Source organism: Vespa mandarinia, chromosome 12, assembly GCF_050613455.1.
Source record: "Vespa mandarinia isolate Hongniang chromosome 12, ASM5061345v1, whole genome shotgun sequence".
Taxonomy (NCBI): domain Eukaryota; kingdom Metazoa; phylum Arthropoda; class Insecta; order Hymenoptera; family Vespidae; genus Vespa; species Vespa mandarinia.
In genome coordinates this window covers 3,866,249-3,887,587 of record NC_140821.1, presented here as the reverse complement: position 1 = coordinate 3,887,587, position 21,339 = coordinate 3,866,249, and the positions used below count along the sequence as shown (strand labels likewise).

At 29.6% G+C, this 21,339-nt stretch overlaps 2 protein-coding genes and 1 long non-coding RNA gene across 6 annotated transcripts; all 3 read left to right on the top strand.

Moving 5' to 3' along the window:
• Positions 1–1,018: 1,018 nt before the first annotated feature.
• Positions 1,019–15,441, top strand: Picot (putative inorganic phosphate cotransporter protein picot). 2 transcript variants are annotated; one of them, XM_035883951.2, is made up of 8 exons: positions 1,019–1,184; positions 12,810–13,003; positions 13,125–13,361; positions 13,859–13,946; positions 14,199–14,425; positions 14,539–14,688; positions 14,778–15,152; positions 15,256–15,441. In XM_035883951.2, exons 1-8 carry the CDS (start codon positions 1,097–1,099, stop codon positions 15,439–15,441), a joined length of 1,545 nt encoding a protein of 514 aa, XP_035739844.1. In that variant the 5' UTR covers positions 1,019–1,096. The 2 variants fall into 2 exon arrangements, with proteins under 2 accessions (XP_035739844.1, XP_035739843.1); XM_035883950.2 differs by lacking the exon at positions 1,019–1,184 and adding an exon at positions 7,208–7,949.
• LOC146872647 (uncharacterized) lies at positions 5,025–6,851 on the top strand. Its single transcript, XR_014982849.1, has 3 exons — positions 5,025–5,366; positions 6,052–6,246; positions 6,438–6,851. It is a non-coding gene; the product is annotated as an uncharacterized LOC146872647 (long non-coding RNA).
• Positions 15,442–18,366: 2,925 nt separating the features above from the next.
• On the top strand, positions 18,367–21,315 carry LOC118449422 (T-cell immunomodulatory protein). Of its 3 annotated transcripts, none has more exons than XM_085660765.1 (3): positions 18,367–18,513; positions 19,278–20,802; positions 20,971–21,315. In XM_085660765.1, the coding sequence occupies exons 2-3, from the start codon at positions 19,294–19,296 to the stop codon at positions 21,232–21,234; spliced, it is 1,773 nt and encodes a 590-aa protein (XP_085516891.1). In that variant the 5' UTR covers positions 18,367–18,513; positions 19,278–19,293; the 3' UTR covers positions 21,235–21,315. The 3 variants fall into 3 exon arrangements, with proteins under 3 accessions (XP_085516891.1, XP_035739819.2, XP_035739818.2); XM_035883926.2 differs by lacking the exon at positions 18,367–18,513 and adding an exon at positions 18,824–19,152; XM_035883925.2 differs by lacking the exon at positions 18,367–18,513 and adding an exon at positions 18,825–19,027.
• Positions 21,316–21,339: the final 24 nt, after the last annotated feature.

Genomic DNA, 21,339 nt, shown 5'->3' with positions numbered 1-21,339 from the left:
GGGAGGGGAGAGAGAAAGAGAGAGAGAGAGAGAGAGAGTGAGAGTAAAAAAGAGAAAGAGAGAGAGAGAGAGAGGCAAATAAGAAGAACATAAAATAAAGATAAAGACAAAACGTGATTGTTTCTCTCCTTTTGCCAGAGTGTGATATCAGGATAAAAGAAATCAGAAACAGATGTAATTAATTTAATGAATAAACAAAGCGTGAACGAATGAAAGGTCATATGATAAAATTAGCATTTCGTTTTAAGCTTCCTTTTCCTTTTTTTCTATTTTTTTTTTTTTTTTTTCTTTTTAATCTTTTATTCCTAGGATATGTAATAGGATAAGGAAAGAGTGAAAGAGAAAACGAAGAAAGGGAAAAGGAAAAAGGGAAGGTAGAAGAAGAGAAAAAAAAAAAAAAAAGGAAAGGATCAATTTTAATTTAATTGTCTTTCCGAGAAAGGAAGAATAATCTCTTTGATTTCTCAATGATCTTATCTATTATCTATTATTTATTGTTACTTTTGAAATGACGATAAATCAACGTAGGAAAAGGTTCGAAGGAATAAAAAAGTCTATATGAGCGAAAGAGTAGTAGGGGGGTTACCGGCGAATGGAGAACTCGCGCTCCAATTGGCCAACGTAAACGAGGTGTTCGCGGCTAAGTGTCGAGAGTCTAAGCGTGCTCCGAACAGTGTTTGAGAACAAGTGGTACGGAAACGTAAGCAAAGTATATAGTAGATATCCTCTAACTGCACGACTCTCGTCGTGGGAGTTCAGATCGATTCGCGATTTATCGGCGCAATTAAAAATATACCACGTTTTAACGTGATCGAGAGAGAGAGAGAGAGAGAGAGAGAGAAAAAGAGATAGAGAGTGAGAGAGAGAAAAAGAAAGGGAGAGAGAGAGAGAGAGAGAGAGAAAGAGAAGCAAGAAAAAGATATCCTATTCTTTTTTCTTTATTTCTTTTTTCTTTTTTTTTTATTTCTTTTTTCTTTTTTTTTTTATTTCTTTTTTCTTCTTTTTTTTTTCTTTTTTTTTTTTATTTTTTCTCTCCTTTCGTTCTCTCTCTTCCTTCTGATCGTCGCGATTCGGCGGCCTAATCAATTTGAAAAAAATGGTGGAGAATGGTATCGATTGTAAGAAGGCGGAAACGAAGAAGAAGAAGCCGGAAATCTTCGAAACGGAAGCGGCCGTGCCGAAAGGTAAACAAAAAAAAAAAAAAGAAAGAAAAAAGAAAGAAAAACAAAACCAAAAAAAAAAAATTAGACTTCATTTCATTTCATTTCATTTCATTTCATTTCATTTCATTTATTTCAGTTCAAATTGATACTTTCGAGTAAATCGATTGAATCAATCGATTCGATCGAATTTACGAGCGTAATATTTCAAAACGAAACATGTTCCCCTTTAATTTATAAACATTAAAAGAAACTTATCTCTCAAAGACAAATCCATCATGTTTATATGTAATCTTATTATTTATTGTATCAATGATCATTTATTATCAACGTGTGATTTAATGATCATTATTCGATACATCTCGAGAGAAAATTTGGATGGATAAAATATAAATTGTTGAGTTGAAAAAAAGTGAAAAAAAAAAAAGAGAAAAAAAGAAAAAAGAAAAAAATGAAGAAATCTTTCGTATTATCGATCGATATATCGATCCCTTTATAGATATCGTATTATATTTAAAGTATTATCGCGATGTTTCATCATTTTTCATTTCATACTACTTGCAATTAGATCAATTTACATTCCGAGGATGATTTATCGATACGACATATACGCTTAGATATCATCAGGATCTTGGAGAAGATAGATACGAAAACGATTAACGGAGGAAATTTATGATATAATGAATAATTCCACTTATTGCCAATGAATAAAGTTTATGTAATAATTATCCTTTTAAACTATTCACAACTCGTACAATTTATTCATTTGGAAACGCTCATTTATCTTCCGATATGGTTATGCAAACAATTTTTCTAGTTCTGTTTCTGTTTTTTTTTTATCTTTATTTTGTTTTCTCTCTTTCTCTCTTTCTCTTTCTTCTCTCCCTCTCTCTCTCTCTCTCTCTCTCTATGCTTCTCTCTTTCTCTCTCTCTCTGCTTCTCTCTTTCTCTCTCTTTCTCTTTCTCTCTCTCTCTTTGACCTTGTTCGCGTCTAATGCAAATACATACAGTATATGCGTAATTAAGTCAACCATTAGACGATATTAGATGAAATATATTTATTCTTTTTCATTATGATTATATATATATATATTCTTTTTTTATTATGGCACTCTTATATCATTATTATCGAATATGAGTAAAACATTAAAAAGGAAAAAAAGAAAAAGGATATTTTTTTAATCTCCATTATAAATCATTCGTAGTCATGTTATTTTCCATTGTTTTTTTGTTTTCTCTTTTTTCCTTCTGTTTCTTTTTTTTTTCCTTTTTCTTTTTTTTTCTTCTTCTTTCTTTTTTTCTTACACGAGACCACAAAAATACAACATGTACGCATATCATGATTAAAGCAGAAATAGGTGTGTCTATTAGATGAAATGTACGAAGATAATCGATCGCTTTGCGAATGCATTCACCGATAAATCATATGCCTTTAATTTACGATCGTCTTCGTATAAAATAGTAGAGAAAAAGAAGAAAGGTATCGATTGAAAGAAAGTGTTTATAACTTTTATGAAAAGAAAAATATTGATGGATATGCATGAATCGATGTTTATCTGAAATCTCGATATCTTTGAATCAAATGATCTGTCATTGGATTATAATCGATAGAAAAGTGATATAAATGAATTATTTTAAACGCATAAATAATTTCCGTTAATTATCAAAACGTATTCGAATACTTTAGAATATAATTTAAATGAAAATCTTTCAAATGAATGAATCGCAGTAATGTTTTTCTTTTTTTTTTCTTTTTCTTTTTTTTCCCTCTGACAATTGAATACAAATCAAGTTTTTATTAGTAGTATAAATCTAATGGAAAAAGATGTTAATTTGAAATGAAGAGAGAACGTAACTTCCGTGTTGACTTGATATTAGAAATTTGTTGTCATCGATGAGAATAACGTAATTCGAAGGTTATAATACAGTTTGTTAGAGAGAAAGTTACAACGTGGAGAGAGAGAGAGAGAGAGAGAGAGAGAGAGAGAGAGAGAGAGAGAGAGAGAATATTCGAATCATTTTCAAGATTCTTGTCAGGTTCGCATAATGAATCATTCGATGGCTACTCTCGCGCATAAGATAAAGGAACGTGTCCTCTTCCTTCTTTTACGATATCATGAATAGAATTTTACAATTATGTATATATGTATATCGAAGACAGAGAAACCGTATTATTGTAACAGATGTTCTTTAATAATTTATATAACTTCACGTGTCCCGAGGTCATAGGAATTATTTTATTGCGCATAAATTCAAGGTTTAGAATTAAATAAAAATTCTAAACAACGATTAAAAGTGGTCACATGACCATTATTGTTATTATTATCCTTGTGTTTAATATTTCAATGTTTTCTCTTAAGCTTTCTCGAATTTCACATTAGTTATGTCATATGTTATTAGAAAAATAAAATAATAAAAAGTAATACGATATATTGATCAATTCGTATTATATATTTATAGAACTTTTTAATTGGAAAAAAAATTTTTACACGTATCATTGGTATATCAAGTTTAAAGAGCGATTTGAACGAGTGAAAGAAAAAAATTATCCAATGATTGTTCAAAGTAAACATATTATACTCGATAAAACCCCCACGCGTTCGTGTCTCTGATCTACATTATAACGTGTCAATGAACGCTCTTTGAACTTCTTTACCGATTAAATTCATTTTTCTTCGTTATCGATCTTTCTCCAAAATCTTTCTTTTTTTTACCTTAACAACGTCCAATCGATATTTTTTTTATATATTTCCTACTTTATCGACACAGATTCTCGTTTTACTTGAAGAAATAAGGTTTATTTATTGAGAAAAAAATTATATTTCATCTAATAACAAATTAATAAAAAAAATATCGAGATACATATAAACTGGATGTATATATATATATATATATATATATATATATATATATATGTATATAGTGTAAAAAAGAAAATTAAAATGAAATAAACAAACGTCCTTCGTCAAAGAGTGTTAGTAACTCTATAAAAGACAATTGGCGTAGGCTTTCCTTGTAACAAGGACGTTATTTTCCACTTTACCAAATGAATAATGAGATTGAGGGCTTGTACGTTTCCTGTTGTCTCCACCACAAAGTTATATCATGTGAGTTAGAATGATTAATAATAGTGTAAAAATCTAAATGACCGGATTTCATTTCCGACACATTACGTTTCTAGTGGTTGGACCACAAAATCACTTACATCCTTCCTCTTTTTTTTTTTCTTTTTCTATCTTTCAAATTTTTCCATAATTCATTTATTTTCAAATCTACGATATCACACAATAGGATCAGACGATATATTGATGCAAATTATTATTTGTTGCAAGATAAAAAAATTTTATAACAAAAAAAGAATCAAGGTTCTTTCTATTGCAATTGTTTTTCATTAATTTTGCATAATTTTTATTACATTATTATTGCGCATTCAATTAATATTATTTGTCGGTATTTCGATTATTTACCATCGAGCGTCGATAATATAGAATACTAACGTACCGATGTAAGAAATAATAAACTTTACCGACGTGGTAGATAGTAAACTTTGCCGATATAAAAGATAGTAGACTTTACCGACTTCTAAAAATAGAAAAGACATAAATAAGTATAAGAAAAAAAAAAAAAAGAAAGAAAAAAGATAGGAAAATATACTGCGAAAGTTCTATTTTTGTAATCAATTGTTGTTTTCGATTTTTCAAATGAAACATATTATAAAAATAATATTTTGAAAATATTTTCGCGACGATATACAAGATATTTAAGTGACGCAACTGTACAATGTTCATTAATAATTAATATACGATATCTTTAATAATTTATGCTTACGCAATTTAAAATATATAGCATCGTCATCGCGAAAGTAACAGAATATTGCATAACTATCAGGCAAATATGTTCCAGTGCACGATTACTAACCAAAGATTATTGAGCAAAAATCTTTGGCACGTTTTTCAGTTTTCAACTATTAATAAATAACGTCGTATAATATAACGATGTATCTTCTTCAACTAATATAATATTCAAAGAAATGATACATTCTAATATATACATGTACAATCGTAAGATGAATAATCGACAAACTTTCGGTGCAACGTTCGTGAAAATTCGGAAAACTACAAAATAGCTGAATCACTTATTTTCGATACATAAATATACACATGGACACATACATACGAGTATGCATCTAATTTTAGGTGGATGACGGTAAAGCTTGTACAAAGTATATACATAAAAGTTAAAGATGACGTTAGTATAAATGATCATAGGAACGATATAGTCAGATAACGAATCTTTCAATTATATTAAAGAAACTAGTGTCTTTCTTTCAGATATCGATTGATTTTCATATCGATAACAGTGCTCGATCTTTTTATTGATATTATTCTGTAATCATATTGAACGTTCACGATAATAACAATAAATTAAAACATGACTATCTGGTATAATATCGAACGAAAATTTTGTTTCTTTCTTTTATTTTCTTTTTTTTTTCTTTTTCTTTTTTTTCTTTTCTTTTTTTCTTTTTTTTTTTTTTTTTTTGCATCATATTACGACAAGTGCAATGACAATAATAAAGTTACGCAACTTGGTATAATGTTTCTGACGTTAAGAAATTTATTGATTCATCAATCATGTTCTATGAAGTATTTGACTGAGGTATTCGAAAATTTATTAAAGAAGAAAAGAAAGAAAGAAGGAAAAAAAAGAAAAAAAACAAAATGTATAATTATTACATTCGTTAGATGATTAACAAATGGTGTCTCATTGGAAACTAAGTCGGACGTTTTACATTTTCCATTTGATAAGAGAACAAAATAAAAGATTCCATGAGTACGTTAGAGTAGTATATAACGCTTTATAACGTCGTCATTTTTTTTATGTGCTTCAGAGCGAATCTTGAAGCCTCCTCATCTTATTACACATCTACATACGTGTACTTACTCTTCATTGTGCATTATGACGAACGTATCGTGTAATCATACTGATAATTTATAACTTCCTTTCACGTAAGAACGTGAACACGATATGAGGACGATCGATGTTCATTTTGCAAATGTTACAAAACTGATTAAATTCTTCGTATGTAAGTACGACTCTGATAAGTCTTTACTTTTTTCTTCTTTATTTTTTTCTTGTTTTTTTTTTCTTTCCTTTTTTTTTTATACGTTAAAAAAGATTCGAAGCTACGATTTGATTTCGCACCTAACGAAAATGTATAAATGTCTTGCATCGTTGTAAAGACAAAACGCGATAATTAACCTTACTTTTTTCAAGGTTAACTATGACGACTCTCCAAACACAATTATTGCGTCATTCGTGAAATAATGATGGTACACCAAGTATAATATTTATTGTGCCATTGAGATCAGCGTGCATTCAATTATACGATTACAAAAGTGAGATACATTCTGAGACACTTGGTATATTAGTATAACTACGAAACCATGACAAAAGTTAATATTGATGATATATCACATTCCTTGTAACAAAAGGAGAAAGTTATTAAGCATGAATTTAATCGAGATATGTTGTCTGATTAATATTATTCTTTATATAAAATGATAAATGATGAATGTTAAAATTGCGAATGGTTCGTTCAACGTACGTGTAAAAAAAAAAAAAAAAAGAAAAAAAGATATCAGTTACATATTCGATTATTATTATTCATGTTTTTAATGAACTACTGTTAAAAAGAAAAAAAAAAAGAAAAAAAAACGAAAAATCTGAAAGTATTCTATTACGTAAATAAAAAAAAAATTGTTTTTCTCTCTTACGAATCATTAATTATTAATTAAATAAACAGATATGAGACATAACAAAAAATTTAATATTATTATTATTATTATTATTATTATTATTATTATTATTATTATTATTATTATTATTTCGTAATAATGGACATATTTTGGCGCGCGATGTAGCAATTGGTTAGGAATCTTGGCGCGAGAAAGATGGCGCCAAGTTCGTGAGTGCTCTTTATTGGTCAGGCTAGTTGCGCTTGCGCATGCGCGTTATTAGTTGATTGCGGTCGTCAATCGTCGACGACAAGTCGCGGAAAGAACCGAGGATAGGAGTCTAAGAGAGAGAGAGAGGTGTAGGAGGGAGAAGAGAGAAAAAGGAGGATGATCATTATTGTCGTCGTTGTCGTTTTCATTCTCGTCGTTCTTGCGATCTTTGTCGATACGTTATCATCGTCTTGTACGGGTTTACCACGAGGTTGGCGCGCTCGCGCGCTTCTTTACGATCTCATTCGTCGTTCTCGTCGTGATCGTAGTTGGTTGTGTCGTTCAATGTCGTATTAACCATAGACGTGATTACCGGCTACTCGTCTCTATCGAACGAAACTTCGTTTTATTCCTTTTTTTTTTTTTATTAAAATATAACATTACGCGTTATTAACGTTTCAATTCGTAATTATATAAAAAGTGTGTATATCATTTTAAAAAAGGGGAAAAGAAAAAAGAAAAGAAAAAAAGGAAAGAGATAAAGATCTCTATCCCTCTTTTTTCTTTTTTTTTTTTTTTTGTTTCTTTATCTTCCCCTTCTATTGATATCTTTGTCGTCGTCGTCGTCGTCGTCGTCGTCGTCGTCGTCGTCACCGCTGTCGCCGCCGCCGTCGTCGTCGTCGTTCGACGTATAAATTTTCTTACATCTACTTTTGCGAACGTGCCATGAGTGGTGGTAGAGCCAATGGCAGTGAGAGCAGGGGACGAAGGAATGGCCACGTGCTGGTGTGGGAACAACCGGGTTTGGAAGAGAACGACAAGCCGGTGCGAAAACGAAGAGGTACGATTTTTCGTTTTCTGCGTTGTCAGTTCCTCTTGTTGTTAGCATGAAACATACGAATATTCTTTCTTTATTTCTATCTTTCTGTCTCTCTTCCTCTTTCTCTCTCTCTCTCTCTCTCTCTCTCTCTCTCTCTCTCTCTCTGTCTTTCTCATTTCCTTTTCCAGTATAACTGTCTCTATCTTTCTTCCTCTCTCTCTTTGTCTCTCTCTCTCTCTCTTTCTCTCTCTTTCTAACTTATCACGAGTAGTCTTGTCCCATCTTTTTCCCACCAACGCCATCGAAACAGTCTGGCCGATCGCCCGAGATATTTCGCTTCGAGAATAGCATGTCGAGAATTCGCTTACGTCCGAGGAGTGTTCAGAAGAAACACGCTTCTCGCACCGGTTAAGAGGGGAAAAAAAGAAAGAAAAAAAGAAAGAGAGAAAAAGAGTAAGAAAGAAAGGAAAGGAGTGATAGCGATAGAAGGGGAGGGAGGTAAAAAAGCACTAGCACGAGACACGCACGTGTGCACTACACTCCGTATGTCTGCCACTAATTTTATTTGCCCTCTTGTTAATAAATTATATTTTTCAGAGTCATGAACGTATTCATCGAACATTGAAATTATCAATGAGAGAGAGAGAGGGGGGGGGAGAGAGAAAGAGAGATTATTACGATATTTCCTAGAATTTAATCGCGTCGGTTTGATTTAATTTTTGATGTATTAAGATGATCCGTATATACGCATATCTATTTTTCAATAATTTTTATTTCTCTCATTTTAATTTTGATGACTTAGCAATCTGTGTTGTATTCATACTTTTGGCACGAAATATGTTGGTTTATTAGAAGAGATTTTCTGGAAAATCGACGACAGACGTAAACGAGTCGTGTGCAGATAGAAATAAAACGTCAATGGATTATATTTAATGATTTGAAAAAAAAAAGAAACAAAAAAAAGAAAAGGAAAAGAAAAAACAAATACGTTCATTTTCTTTATTTACCAAAGCCATTGGTTTTTCTTCGATATTCAATTTTTGATTAGGTTCAATTAAAACGTCATATATATATATATACACACGTGCGTACTCATATTAAAGTAAATTAAATTGTATTAAAAATTATATTAAATTAATTTTATATAATATAAAATTAATAATATTTAATATAATTTAATATTAATTATATTAAAAATTATATTAATTTAAATTATATTAAAGTAAATTAATGTTTATTCCAAGTTATAAATGAAAGAGGAGAAAGATATTACATTTATAACGACATATAATCAACGTTATCTCGATAATCGTTGGATTAGTTCAGAACTCGGAGTATTCTCCTTTTCTACGAGGAAAGAATTTTTTTATTTTGTCAAAATTCTAATTAGGCAAGAGAACACATGTCTCATATTTATGTAAATCTTTACGACTCAAGTGTCATATATTTTTATACAAACTTAAAACAACTTATAAGAATCGATTGTAAAAAAAAAAAAAAACTAAACGAATGGAGTATACTAAGGAGGAGTACTCAATTATAATATCTTTCATTTTTATTTCTTATGCGTTTCGATAAACAGAGAGAGAAAAAAGAAGAGAGAGTGAGAGAGAAGTGAGAAAGGTTATGTAATAAGTAGGAAAATTTAATCGGTAGATAAAGTCTCGAAAGTGTTCAAGACTACGTGAGTCATATTGGAATCTTTTAGTTTTGACAGTGGAAAAAAATCGAATCAAAAAATAAAATAAAACATAAGAATATATTTCCTCTTTTATGGGGGAACAAAAAAAGTCTAATCTAGTTAGATTAAAACTAATGCACGTTATCTTTTTCAACTTCAAGAAACGCTGGCGTGGCATTTTTTTATGTCTGACACGAGTCAAGGTCATGTTTTAAGATTGTATATAGAAGTTTATAACGGTTATTGTGGAGAAGAAGGTAGCAGGATAAATGATGAAATGTGATTGGCCATAAATTTTTGATTGTTAATCGATCTAATTTGTTGGATTTTTTTTTTTTTTTAATCGATTATTTCATATCGTGTTTTTTTTTATTTTTTCTTTTTTTTTTTTTTTTTTTTATCTTTTCTTTTTTCTTTTTATTTTTTTTTTTTTTCCTATATTAAATCTAAAATTTATACATAAGTATTATATGACAAAAAAAAAAAGCGGTTTGATCTATAACAAAAGGAAGTATTTCATTGGTTCTTCGTATCTACGCATTTATTATGGCGTCAATGAATCGTTTGGCTTGTTATAAGAAGAGTTTTTAATAATGTCAGGATCGAAGAAGAAAAGAGAGAAAAAGAAGAATGCTTTCGCAGTACGACTGGTTTGTTGTTTCCGTTCTTTTTGTTCTTTCTATTATCCTATTTCTTCCCTTGTTTGAAAAGAGAAAAACGATCATTATTTTCGCCTAACAATGGATTCTCCTCCTTCTCTTCCCCTCCTATCACGTTTCGGCTTAGAACTATTTTTTTACCGCGTATACCACGTGCTTTGGAGCGAAGCTTACCGAACTTTACCGAAGATGACCGATTTTCATCGATTTTCATACGATTTACATATATACATCCTCTTTCTCTCTCTCTCTCTCTCTCTCTCTCTCTCTCTCTCTCTCTCTCTCTCTCTCTCTCTCTTTCTTTCTTTCTTTCTCTCTCGGAATGAATTTGTTTTTTCTTTGAGTATTTTTCTCGAGTTACAAGATTATATATAACATCAATTTTATTAATATTTCGAAATACAGAAAATTTATGTAATATGGCGATCATGTACATGAAGATATTGAATTACTCGGGCGCATTCTATGATATTGGCGCGCTTTTCAAAATGATTCAAATCTTTTCAGAAAGATTTTTGATTTCGTTTTGCAAGGTTCGTATTGTTGCGTGAAAAAATAAAAGAAATGCAATGTGTGTGTGTGTGTATATGTATATATATATATATGTGTGTATATACATGTATACACACACGATGTAGATCAGTGAATAGGTAAAGTAGATCTAATTGTAATAGGAAGTCAATTTGTACATGTGTATCTATTGAATTTATTTAAGCGATGCAATAATGAGCAAAACGCGTCTGGATCGTAGCCAATAAATTTGGCCTTCGTTTTCTTTTGTTATCTCAAAAGCATTCCTTGACTATTTAAATCCAAAAGTAATAAAAAAAAAAAAAAAAAAAAAAAAAAAAAATGTCGAAACTTTGATCATGATCGAATTATCTGATTGATCGGCTGTTGTTTTCTATCTTGATCGATCCTTAAATATTATTAATCTTGCGTTCTTCTATATATTTATAACTTACACGTACATGCGCGTTCGCACATATCCACACACACACGCACATGATTGACGTTCTTATATACATATATATCTGGCATCTGGGGTCAAACGAACAATACCAGATAATGAAAGATCGTTTTAAACAAAACTTCCCTCGGTTCGATAGAATAATTGACTTCAATTTAGTCGTATTTTATATATGCATATATAAATATATACATACATACATGCATACATAACACATATACATATACACACAATATATATACAATCAATGTAAGTGCTAAAGTCTCTCTCTTCTTTCGTCTTGTTAATAATGGCGATGATGTGTGTCTGTCAGTAGTTCATTTGTGTGATTTATCGCAAAATAACTGAATATAGGCAGATCGCGTACTATCTTTTTTTTTCTTTTTATATATATATATATATATATATATATCATTTGATAATGAATTAAGATTATCACAGAACATTTGCATTTCAATGAAAGACAGATGTGCCCGTGTATGTATAATAGCACTTGGAAAAGTAACAAAAATTGGAAGTAAGACTATAACGGGTCTCCCTGTTTAATCGGTCATGTGTATTTTATGCAAACGGCGCCATCCCACAAGCAATACTTATCGTTAATACGTGTGTTTATACGTGTGTCTGTCTGTCTATCTATCTCTCTGTCTCTCTCTCTCCTCTCTCTCTCTCTCTCTCTCTCTCTCTCTCTCTCTCTCTCTCTCTCTCTCTCTCTGTATAAAAGAACTTATAGATAGACAAATATATCTGTCCTCTTGTATTTACCTGTTTCTATATACAATACACATTTGTAGAGACGACGTTTTCATTTGACTAGTTGCATTGTTCTTAATAATGACATGAAAATTAAAAAATAACACTTTTACAATCAACAGATTGATAGTATAGATAAAATGCATATTATAAGATAGACAATTCTCTTCTAACACGTTGCGTGTTCTAAGACGTTCCATTTCCGTAACATTTTGCATGAATCATCCAACATTGCGCATTTAAGCTAGATCTGTTCTTTTTCTTTCTTTCTTTCTTTTTTTTTTTCTTTTTTCTTATTTTTTATTTCTTGGAAATAGTAGATGACTCATGAATCAAATAGAATCAAATTGAACTAAGAAATTAAGAAATTAAATGTCATTATGTCGATTTAAAAATTGTTATCAAAGCATAGTTATATTTGTTAAAATGTCTTCGAATGACAATAGATATCTAATTTATTTGTTTGCTCTATTTACATAGATGTTCTCTAATAATAAGGAAAAAAAAAAAAAAAAAATTATTTAAATGAGAATTTGATGAATTATTTATTATTCTTATCTTTATTTTCTCCGTAAAATTTTCCATCTATCAAATTAATACATATAAAATGCCTTATACAAACGAATAACATATTTTTTGAAATTAATAATAATGTAATAAAAATGTAATACAGATAACGTTTAATTTAGAATGTATTCTATTAACGAATGTAATCATATCTGAGATCTTTTTCTTTTTTCTTCTTTTTCTTTTTTCAATCGATATTACAAAAGCGTGTAATTTATTTTTTAACGAAAAAAAATGTTTCGCATTTTTAGCCCTGGTTGGAACACGTCACGTAGTAACTTTTATGATTTTTCTTGGCATGGCAAATGCCTATGTAATGAGGACCAATATGTCTGTGGCGATCGTTGCTATGGTCAACCACACGGCTATCACAGAGCATCAAGAGATTGTTACGAACGAATGCCAGATCGATTATACCAATAATAGTACGTCAGACAACAGTCATGTGAGTTGCAACATCTAAATTTATCTATTTACGACCAAAATATCTTTTTTCTTTTTTTTTTTTTTTATGATACATATGTATATGTATATATATATATATATATTAATCTTGGCATTTACAGAAAGATGGTGAATTTTCCTGGGATACTAAAAAACAAGGCTATCTATTGAGCTCATTTTTTTATGGATATGTTATTACTCAAATACCTTTTGGTATACTTGCCAAGCGTTATGGGTCTAAATATTTTCTTGGCGTTGGCATGCTGATAAATTCGTTATTTGGACTATTAGTTCCAGTTTCGGCACATTGGGGTTTTCCTTGGCTAATGGTAGTTCGATTTATTCAAGGTTTAGGCGAGGTAAGTAGTCCTTCGAATTTTGCCTAATATATTTGTTATGATTATAAGTTCATCAAATGTTAAAAGAGCATACCGTATATACATGAGATGAGAATGTGTGTTACGGGAAAGTTTATTACACGACTCATTAAAATATTGTCTAAACAAAACAAAAAAAAAATGATATACATAGATTTTGATCTTCTATTATTTAAATACAGGAAATATACCATGAAATGTATGTAAGTTTTAGGCAAGTTGTTAATTTAATATTTGAAATTATTTCTTTAATATTTTAAAAAGAATTGAACCTACTTTTCTTTTTAATCCATATGTTTTTCCGATGTCTATTATATATAAAATCTGTATGTAGAATTTTTGCTTTTGAAATTTTTGTTTGATTAAAAAGACATAATGTTAGATTTAGAATAAAGGATTACATATTCGTTGAGTGTGAACGCTTTTTGATTGTTTGGGTGTGATTTCCTCCCCCTAGGAATGGATTATCCCTATTGCAGGGTCCAATTGTGCCTTGCACGCACGCATTGTTGGCAAAGTGGATACCACCAAACGAGAGGAGCAGAATGGGAGCCTTCGTCTATGCTGGTAAGCTCGTACAGTGCGATATTTTTTAATGTAGCACTCTTGTACATACCAATTCACCTTGAGTCCCGCAAGTCCTCTGGATATTTCAATGCATCCAATCACTGTGTACTTCTTGCTACGATGGAATTGGAATCATAGGAGTGGACTTTTTTTGGTTCAGACTTATCCACTGTTCTTAATGACTCACAGTAGGTTTCTCTTTAATCATTAGAATTTTGTTATTAATCTATGTTTTGTCTCTGTTATAAACAGGTGCTCAGTTTGGTACAGTCATTTCAATGCCATTAAGCGGTTTGCTGTCTGAATATGGATTTGCTGGTGGTTGGCCATCAATATTTTATGTCTTTGGCGCTGTTGGTACTATATGGTGTATAGCTTTTCTCATTATGGTCCATGAAGATCCAGAAAGTCATCCGCATATTTCTGAAGATGAAAAAAAATACATACTTAGTGCATTGTGGGGAAATGCTGGAGCATCTGTAAATATTTTTTTTATATATTTCATCTTTGATGATAATTTTTTTCTTTTTTCCTTTTTTTTTTTAAAATGTTTTTAAACGATATTTCCATTCTGCGTATCTATTTTTTCTAGTCTCCACCTGTACCTTGGAAATCAATTGTTACTTCATTGCCTTTTTGGGCTATCTTAATGGCACATATGGGTCAAAATTATGGATATGAAACGTTAATGACGGAACTTCCAACATTTATGAAACAGATTTTACATTTCGATATTAAGTCTGTGAGTAAAAACAACATTTCGTTAATATTTACATAAACAATTAATCAATAGATGACGATATATTTTATATAACATATTTGTTATTTCAGAATGGTACTGTTTCATCTCTTCCTTACTTAGCTATGTGGATCTTTTCAATGTTAATTAGTCACGTTGCCGACTGGATGATTTCCGCAGATAAATTTAATCATACTGTTACGCGTAAAATTATTAATAGCATTGGTCAATATGGACCAGCTATAGCATTAGTAGCAGCATCTTACACAGGTTGTAATCCGTGGTTGACAATAAGCCTTCTTACTATTGGTGTTGGTTTAAATGGTGGTATTTATTCTGGTTTCAAAGTGAACCATCTTGATATCTCTCCAAGATTCGCAGGAGTTTTAATGTCTTTCACCAATTGTCTTGCTAACTTGGCCGGATTACTTGCACCTATTATAGCTGGCCATATTATCGTTGGAACGGTAATATAATTTATAATATTTTAATAGATAATTATGAATATATATATATTTATTTATTTATTTATTTATTGTATATATAACTATTTAATATTTTCTATTATAGCCAACTCAACAAAAATGGAGGATTGTCTTTATGATATCAGCAGGTGTTTATGTCGTTTGTGCTACATTTTATGTCATATTTGGTTCTGGCCAAAGACAATCTTGGGATAATCCAGATAAAGATGAAGAAAAAAATAACAGCAAAGAATTAGAGGGTGTGAAAACAGTAAACGAAACTCAACATTAATGTGATGTAATAATACTTGCCATGGTATTTAATTTCTGCCATCACAGCTCAATGCTAAACATGTAAATGAGTTCCAGGCTATCACTTCTGCCTATATACATTCATTCCCTCCGTTATCATTTAGCCATGCAGGGTGATTGCGTTACATCATAGTATCTGACAATAAGTTAATCTCAAGTTTCTTTCTTTCTTTCTTTCTTTCTTTCTTTTTTTTTTCTCTCCTTTTTTTTTTTTTTTTAGTACGAAGAGTGTTTTTATAGCACTGATCTTTGCATATCAGAATATCCCTGATGTTTATATCGTGTTGTAAATGTTGAATTCAGTCAACATTGTCATTATTTCATAGAGTGCGTGTTGAATAAGAGAGAGAAAGGCAAAGAGAATATAAGAGAGTGCATGGATACATAGAAAAGTGAGAAAAATAGATGATTATATTAACATATTCTTCTGTAAGGATATGTATCTACGTTTATAAAATCGTCACATTTCAAAACACATCTTTAAAGATATTACAGAATTCTGGATTTAATTGGCCAATTAATGGTAATTATTTATTCATATCCTTATTTTTATATAATGAGATTATAAAACTTCAAGAAGCATCAAATATGATACAAAGATATAGAAACAGGACTTTAAAAGAAAAAAGATAAGAAACTATTGGATGATGCTCCAAATTATTTTCATCAATATTCTAATCTTGTTAAAGTATTTTCTTTCTTTTCTTTTTTCTTTTTCTTTTTCTTTTTTTTTTTTTTTTTTCTTTTTATGGAAAATTTTAATTCAATTACATAACACAAAATTGTGATCTGATAGATTTACGTAGTTGAAGTATAAACAAAAAAATATCAACTAGGATCTATAGATCTTTAGAATCTATTTATAGATTTTATATTAATCTATATATGTCACATTAATTTGCTCAGCGTTATTATTAAAAAGGATACACAAAGATAGATAGATCAATGAGTTTTGTATAGTAGTTTAGAGAATATCTAATTTGGACATTAGTTTGAAAATTTTTATATTTTTAATAAACACAATTTATACTTATTTTTAATAAAACTAATTTATACTTATTAAAAAATCATTGTTATATAATATATTTACATGAATTAACATTAATAATATTTGTCCAAATTAGATAATTAACGAAGTTGGCAGCAGTATTAGAGTAAAAGTTCTCATTTGTTCATCTTTTCTTTTCTTTTCTTTTCTTTTCTTTTTTTTTCGTTATATCACAAACAGTTTATTATCATTTTGTATTGTGTCAGGATGGAATGATTGTAAAAACGGTTTAAAAAAAAACTGCGGCTGCAGTTCTTTAAAGTTGTTATGAATATTGCACGATGCAATAATGATTTATACATATTGTAGATAGTTGCACGAGATCCTATTAAGTTATAGACTTTAGATGAGTTTTTACTCGTAGTTATTTATACATATATATATATATAAAAAAAAAACAAAAAAAAAAAAAAAAAATAAGAATTATTACCTCTGTCACACTATAATTTAAGTTATATAAAGTGGATTTGTGCCTGGATTTAGTAGGATGCATTTTTCTAATAATTAAGGTTTTTCTTTTTCATTTCCTTTTTTTCTTTTTTTTTCTTTTTTTTTCTTTTTTTTTGTTTCTTTTTTTTTGTTTTTTTTTGTTTTTTTTTTTTTTTAAGTAGCACAAACTTTTTGTAATCATTTATGATTCTATTATGTTCAGTTTCAATACCACAACCATTTCATTAGAATTTATAAAGGAAGACCAGAAATACATTATCGATTATAAAAATAATTATTAAAATCTCAACAAGAAAAGTTATTAATTTTCAAAAATAAGGATAATCATGTCTTCCAATTATTTAAAAATTTACTATTATATAATTTATACCTTCCTAGAGATTAGAGGTACCTACTAAATATAAAAATCCTTCAAATATATTTATTGAATATTGGCTTAATTTATATGATTGCAATCAAATTTGAATCGAATACAAGTGCCTTTTTATTCTGTGATCATATATTAGTAAATGGTTTTTATAAATAACATTTTGTAATCTAAAGAATATTTTGTGCTACTTGATTATCTTCGTACATTACTGTGATTGAAAGGTGAATACCAAAGTATTCACAAATCTTTTCTCATTGGGAAATAATTTAAACTCTCTAATAAAAGGTGTACCCAAGATTTGATAAAAATTATTAAAGCATCACGTTATTGAAAAACACCATTAATTTATGTAACATGAATATATATGCCAAGATTATAGTATATTTAAAGAACAGTTACCATCTGAAGAAATGTTAAGTAGTTCGATGCAGAATTTTGCAATCCATATTTTGATACGTATATTTATAAATATTGTATATAGTCAATGACACACATGTAATCTAAAAGTATACAAAATTTTATTTTCAGGATTGTAACATATGTGATAATAAATTTTGAAATAAATAAAAACATAATGCTGTAAAACAGCAAAATTGCTTTTGAATTAATAATAATAATAATAATAATAATAATAATAATAATAATAATAATAGTAATAATTAAATAAAATTAATAATTAAACTCTTAAGAATGTTCATAATCATTGATTTTGAACTTTTGAAAAAGCTTTATTTTTTGTTGAAAAAAAAATTGTATAAAAAAAATGTTTTTTTTTCGAGAATAATTTATATATTAAAATAAAACTTATTCAAACATTCGAGAAAGCTATCTGCTCGCTTAAATCGTCGTCTTCAAAATAAGATCTTACTCATCAAAATCGTTCAATAATTTACGTCTGAATTCGCTGTTGCATAAACACCGTTTTCGACATTTCGTATAATGGCGCCCATTGAATTTAACGACAAAAGAAATGAGGTTGCAACCTCTCCCTCCACTACTGTTTTTCATATGAATACTAGAGCGGTGTGTGCTTTGTTTCCGTGAAATGGACAATTGCTTCCATGGCTACAAATCACATTAAATATCAACAAAAGCAAACGTACACCTGGCTATGGACATATATCGATCCAGTTTTCTTTCGTATTCCGAGAAGGAATCATCGAAGCTCTCTCTTTCCAAACAAAGTATAAAATTAAACAATTAATACTTTTAATAATTTTATCATTATTTAAACGATGTACAATGTACACGAAGTATAATAAATTAATATTTAAGCAATAGTGTATATTCGTTTAGACGTTATATAGATCGTTATATACGTTAAATATAAAATAATTTTTTGAACTCATTTCTAAATTAATTTTTTTTTTTATATTAACAAAGTTTATTAAAATTTATTATCGATCGAGGAAAGGTCGATAACAGAATGATGTTTATTTATTACCATATAGCGCTAGTATCGGATTTAATAAATATTTTCGTCACCAGAGGTCTCAGTTATTAGATATTGCAGCGCAATAGCAAACAATGCGGACGTGATAAGAGATCTAATTTCTTGATATTTAAGTTTTGTTCTCTGCTGCTGATGTCATTTAATATTGCTGTCAACAAGTATAAAATTCAGAATGAGACTTCTAAAATTTGAGCTATTGTCTCCGCTGTGGATATAAACATCTTAACTTGTTTACAAAATTAATAGTTAGTATTTATAGATACGTTATTGCATCGAAATTAATACTTCAGAGATGACATCATTTGATAGGATTGATTAGTTACGATTTATTTTTATTCAGAGTGAAATAGAATGCTGTTATTTTAAAAGAGTAATTATGGATTAAATTGTTCCTTTCTTTTTTGTTATACATATATTATAATCATTTTAAATAAGATTTATTATTATTGTATATATGTATGTATATATATATATATATATATATATATTTGACAGGTAGCATAAGTTAGCCATGTGGATTCTACAACTCATTTGTGTAGTCACATTTGTGACAACAAGTCATTCTAGTGATATAACTGCAGCTGTATTTGGAAATGTGCTCGATGGGATGCCCGCTGCATTTGGAGATTTTAATTCCGATGAACTAACCGATGTGTTTATGGTACGCAAGGATGGCAAGACTGTACAAGTTTTTCTTGCTGCAGAACAGGAACCTTTATTAAGGCCAAATAATGATCTAAAGTGTTCTTTCAAAGAAAGTATCACAAGCGTTGTACCAGGAGATTTTGATGGAGACGTCTTTATGGATATTCTAGTTACAACTCTTAACTCAACAACAAAACTTACAGATGTATATATCTTATGGGGTGGAAATAAAGACTCGGTTGTACAATTAAATTGTACGACTGAACTTTTATTCAGTATGCAAGGGCAGCCATTGGCTCTAGATTATAATCAAGATATGATTATTGATCTTTTTGGTTTGAATAAAGATCATAATAGAAGTTTTTGGATATTTCAAGAAAATAGAGGAACTTTTAAGGTCATACCAATGTCAGATAAAGAATATAAAGAAATGGGAAACATAAGACATCCGCATTCACATGCTTTTCTGGATTTAAATAATGATTTTTTGCCAGATCTTGTTGTAACAACAGAAAAGTCTTTTGAAGTTTGGCATGGCGAGGAAAATGGTTTTATCTTTAATAGACCTATTGATTTACCACATAATGCAAAGGTCATTGGTCAGACTCTTTATCTTGATGTTGAATTAACAGGAAAAGTAGATCTACTTTTGCCACTTTGTTATGATGAAGCAAAACATACTAATTGCACTATAATGATGTATTCCAAAGGTGTATGGCATGATTTGCAAATAAATTTCAGAGATAAGAGTAATACATGGGCATTTATAAAAGGAGATGGTCAACGTTATACTGATGCGATAACGCTTAGAGGTGGAGATTTCAATATGGATGGTTATCCTGATTTATTGGCAACATTAGAATCTACTAGCACTAAACAGCGACAATCGTTTTTACTTGAAAATGTTGCATGCAACTCTTGCAATGGATTCAATCGAACTTTCGATATACGTTGGCAGGCACTTAATCCATTTTATAATGAAACTGTTATGGCAGTATTTTATGATTTTTATCAAGATGGTATTTTGGATGTAATTTTGGTTGAACTAATAGATAAAACTAATAAAATCTATCGTACTGCTGCATTTAAAAACAGTTTAGATTATGATGCCAATTTCGTTAAAGTTATGGTACTTACTGGACGTAACAACAGTATGTATCCAATTTCACCGGGTTCTTTAGGAAAGAAAAAACGTACATACGGCACAAATCTACCAGGACCATCGATAGCTTACAGGACTACTACACAAGATGGTAGTCCACGTAATGCAATTGCTGCTCAATTGCCACAAAGTGCATATTTTTCTTTAAATTTGCCATATACTACTTTTGGATTGGGCAGAACACCAAACTTTGTAGATTCGTTAACGATAGGAGTAAGTTATGAAATATGATCAATCAAATTATATTAATCAAATTGATTGATTAAATTTTGAACGATGTCATAAATTTTTATCGTACAAGGATTTAAATTTAACGTATAATAATTACATTTTTCTTAAATACAACAATATTTTATACAATTACACAATTTTCTTTCACAGGTCGGTGGTAAATCACGAGAATGGCCGCAAATTATTCCCAATTCTCAAATGGTAGTGATACCTAATCCAATATCAAAACCATATAGATGGAAAGCTCAGTTATTTGTTACACCTAGTAAATTAATTTTATTAAGTGCCGCTGCTTTAAGCGGAACGTGCGGCCTTATTTCACTAATTATTGTTTCATTGTATTGGAAGGAGAGACGGGAAGATAAAATAGAAAAGCTTCAAGAGAGACATAGGTTCCCTTTTGATGCAATGTAAAAATAGATTTAAGAAAATATGATTAAGAATTATTTAATTATTTAACAGAATAATTGATCAATAAATAAGTATTGCTTCCAATTTATTATCCCTTTTAATTTACGA

Excerpts from the sequence above, each read along its gene's own strand:
- LOC118449422 (XM_085660765.1), top strand. The coding sequence starts at position 19,294 with ATGTGGATTCTACAACTCATTTGTGTAGTCACATTTGTGACAACAAGT. Across the intron at positions 20,803-20,970 it reads TAGATTCGTTAACGATAGGA|GTCGGTGGTAAATCACGAGA; the intron begins GTAAGTTATGAA and ends TTTCTTTCACAG.
- Picot (XM_035883950.2), top strand. The coding sequence starts at position 7,835 with ATGAGTGGTGGTAGAGCCAATGGCAGTGAGAGCAGGGGACGAAGGAAT. Across the intron at positions 13,004-13,124 it reads GTACGTCAGACAACAGTCAT|AAAGATGGTGAATTTTCCTG; the intron begins GTGAGTTGCAAC and ends TGGCATTTACAG. Across the intron at positions 13,362-13,858 it reads TTATTCAAGGTTTAGGCGAG|GGTCCAATTGTGCCTTGCAC; the intron begins GTAAGTAGTCCT and ends TCCCTATTGCAG.